This window comes from Lentinus tigrinus, assembly GCF_003813185.1.
Source record: "Lentinus tigrinus ALCF2SS1-7 unplaced genomic scaffold L226scaffold_119, whole genome shotgun sequence".
NCBI lineage: Eukaryota > Fungi > Basidiomycota > Agaricomycetes > Polyporales > Polyporaceae > Lentinus > Lentinus tigrinus.
Genome location: NW_027138028.1, coordinates 1 through 3,263, shown reverse-complemented (window position 1 = coordinate 3,263; position 3,263 = coordinate 1). Strand labels below are relative to the sequence as shown.

The window sequence follows — 3,263 nt, the reverse complement described above, 5'->3', positions numbered from 1 at the left end:
TGCTAGAGCTGTCACGCCCTTGGAGTGTCCATCGGTGAGATGAGCAGTTTGCGTATACGGGATGTCAGACATGATTGTGCAGGGTGTAATGGGAGAAGGGAAAGAGTGTGCGGTGTAGGTGCCACTCAAGACGAAGGAACATGGGCCGCGCGTAACACGCGACGAAATCTAACACGTGGTGATATGCCTCCACGAGTCAGCCCTCCTTGCTTACAAGACCCGCCCTCCGCTCCGCAACACCCATGACATTCGCCACAGAGAATGAACGTACTGCTGGGATCGAAGCACATCCCCGCGGTATCCTGCTCCTCCTCGGCGTCGTCCGCGTCCTTGCACAGCTCGCGCGAAGTCCCGGTATGCTTCCGGTGTCCTCGACGATGAAACGCCCCACCGCGCCCCGTACGACTGCAGCGACGGACGCGTTCGCTTCGGATGGTTTCTTCTTCCGCTTCTTGCGTTTCTTCTTGGCCTGCATAGGCTGTCCCGCACCGTTCGAGTTTAACGGTCCCGGGGTGACGTCATGAATCTCGTCCATGACCTCGCCGTCCGAGTGAAGTTCAATCACGTCCGGTTGTGGACTGGAGTGCTGCAGCCACACGCACGCAGCTGGGACGCTAGGGTACGCGAGCCTGCTCGTGAGGGCGTACGACGATAGGCAGTCGCTCTCGAGCTCGTCCACATCCATCTGGTCGCCTTCGCTATCCCGGATGTCGTCCCCAGTGCCGTCAAGCGGCTCGCGCTGGTCTGTCTCGGCGACCAACACTGTTGAGCGTGTTCGGACGCCGTTTCGTCCGAGCAACCGACGAACACCGTTCTCGACTTCACGATCTCCGAGAGGAGAGATAACCATGATTCTTGGCGTGTTCGGCGTGACCGCCAGCCGGTCGATGAACTGCTATCGGAGGCAGGTATCTGGAACGTGTCCTCGAGCGCACCGCTGAAGACCATGATCCGTGGAGAAGCGAGAGACTCCGTGGACGCGGAACGTATTACCAACGAGCGCGTGGGTGACGTGGAGCGTGAATGTGTTGCGATGGTAGAGATGAGGATGCTCGAACGTCGGCACCCGGACGAGCTCCTCCGTCTCGAACGTGCGTGCATCTACGGCGTGCAACAGCGACGGGTGCTAATGGCCGGGTGCGATCAGTACTCCCAGACCAAGTCATCAGTGTCGTGCAGCTGACATACCTCTGAAAGTGTCAGTGGGTACGCGAGCCCAATCCCCACGGAGCGTCATACAACCATCCACTGGCGGCTCGGATGGCATACCTGCCAGTTGATTACGCGTGCGACTTGTCGGTGTTGAAGACCTTCAGCGACTTCGTGTTCTGGACGCCCCACATGCCCTCTTGCGGAGCTACTGTGAACTTCGATCCATCGGCGAAGAACGCGGTGGAGAAAGACGCGGGAATTGAAGACACCTGGGACAAGCGTGGCGATGGGCGCAAAGGTGATCTGGGAACCTCCTGTGATTCTGTGCAAGTACACGCTCGGCGAGTCTCCGACGCAGAGCAAGTCCTCGAGGCTAAAGCCGAGTTTGTAGAGGGTGTTGTAGAGGGTGCAGCCCATCAGGAGTTCGAGCGAGAGGTGCGCGCCGCGTGCTTGGGCGTCTTGTGCGAAGAGTGGAGCTGCGTGTCGCTCCAGTTCAACTGCGCATATGTGCTGAAATTAGAAGACGTGTGATGGAGGGGTATATATGGGCGACATACGAGGAGGTTGTGGGGCACGGAAAGTGCGGCTTCCTGGTAGGCACCAATGTTGTCGAGGTAGGATGCCCGTCGCGCGAGCGACGTGTGAATATGTTGGACCATGGAATTGGTGGTCTTGATGCCCTCTGGAAGACGAGATGACAACGCTCAGCACAGGACCAAAGCAGCGTATATCGGTGAACGGGGAATACTCACCAGAAATCAGGTATAGGATGCTGCCTTCCCATGCCTTTTCGTCTCCTCTGGGCCACTTCTCCATGCCAGTCTCGGGAACCTTGCGCTGCTCCGACTTCTTCAGGAGGAGCAATATGAAGAAGTACTAAGGAGAGACATGAGTCAGAGAGCTGCGAGTTTTACAAAGTGAGAGAAGCAGTACCAGAGGCCAGACGGCGTTGACAAGGAGCACGTCATCGGGAGTTGGGAGTCACAGTAACAGACACGCAGTGGTGAGGCGGCATGGGGCGGCGCCTGTAAGGGTGCTTCTCGACTACATACTACAGTCTACTTCCCCTCCACTCCAACACTGGCTCAAAAATTGTGACTACGCATCGTCTGCATCTCTCTACCTCACTGTCGTCCTGCATGCCGGCCTCACCGACGACCCCTGGAAACCTCTTCCAGGACACGCCTGGACTCCTTTGGCTCGCCCGCCAATGGCTTCAACAGCCATGCGAATAGTACGTACCTCGTCATCTATACCCTTTGACGATGATAACCCACAACGCGTTCACGTCTGGTCCTCTTTCAGGCAACTCATAGCTCTCAAAGTACGCTGTCCCGCCTCATCAACCCCACCCACGTCCTCGCCCCTGCGGACATGAAGCAGTTGCCAGCGTAGAAGATCCACATCGTTGCCGGCAATGCGTGCTGCCGGTACTTTCCTGGTCCCCGCTTTTTACGCCCCGTGACATTGCATCGACGTCGGGTGAGACCTCGCTACAAACCTCCCCTACCTAGCACCCTCGACACGGCGGCGGACCCCACATCCATACCCCCCACGCTCGATCCGAAAGCCACAGACACTCTTTCAAGTATTGCGATGTCAAGCGCATCTTCATCTATGTTGCACCGATATGTATGTGTAACTTTTGCAGCTCGGTTGACATGACTAACTCTTCCCAGCGTGAGGACGCACTTACGCCCTCTACGACATCACTTCGCATTTGGGTTATCCGCGAGCTTCGCGAAGATTACTTCCATCTCAAATTCGCAGCCTCTTCTTCCCCACATCGAAGTACAAGGTTCTCGATGGCCAAGCACAGGCAAGATCTAGTTCGTCATCATCAGGAACCCCGCGCACAACACTTTCCACAGCACATACGATTCGAAGTCGAAGACGTCCTTCTGCGCTATCCGGCGCGACGCGGCGCGAGCCATTAGATTGACTCGGCGAGTCCGTTGCACCCTGGGCTGTATGTGTTGTCGACTGAATCCCCGCACAACAGCAGCAGCAGCGAGCGCGCAACGTGAACGGCTGCAGGTGAGATCAATAGCAGGGCAATCCGACAGAGGCCCGGCGCCGGCGGAAATCAAATGACGTCGACCAGTGTCTCT

General features: G+C 57.2%; 1 protein-coding gene across 1 annotated transcript; it reads right to left on the bottom strand.

The window, feature by feature from the left end:
• Positions 1 to 196: 196 nt before the first annotated feature.
• Positions 197 to 3,086, bottom strand: L226DRAFT_577035 (uncharacterized protein; the record flags this gene model as incomplete). Its single annotated transcript, XM_067685496.1, has 7 exons — positions 197 to 895; positions 998 to 1,126; positions 1,270 to 1,662; positions 1,710 to 1,834; positions 1,905 to 2,028; positions 2,948 to 2,978; positions 3,031 to 3,086. The coding sequence occupies 7 exons, from the start codon at positions 3,084 to 3,086 to the stop codon at positions 197 to 199; spliced, it is 1,557 nt and encodes a 518-aa protein (XP_067528262.1).
• Between the last annotated feature and the right edge of the window lie 177 nt (positions 3,087 to 3,263).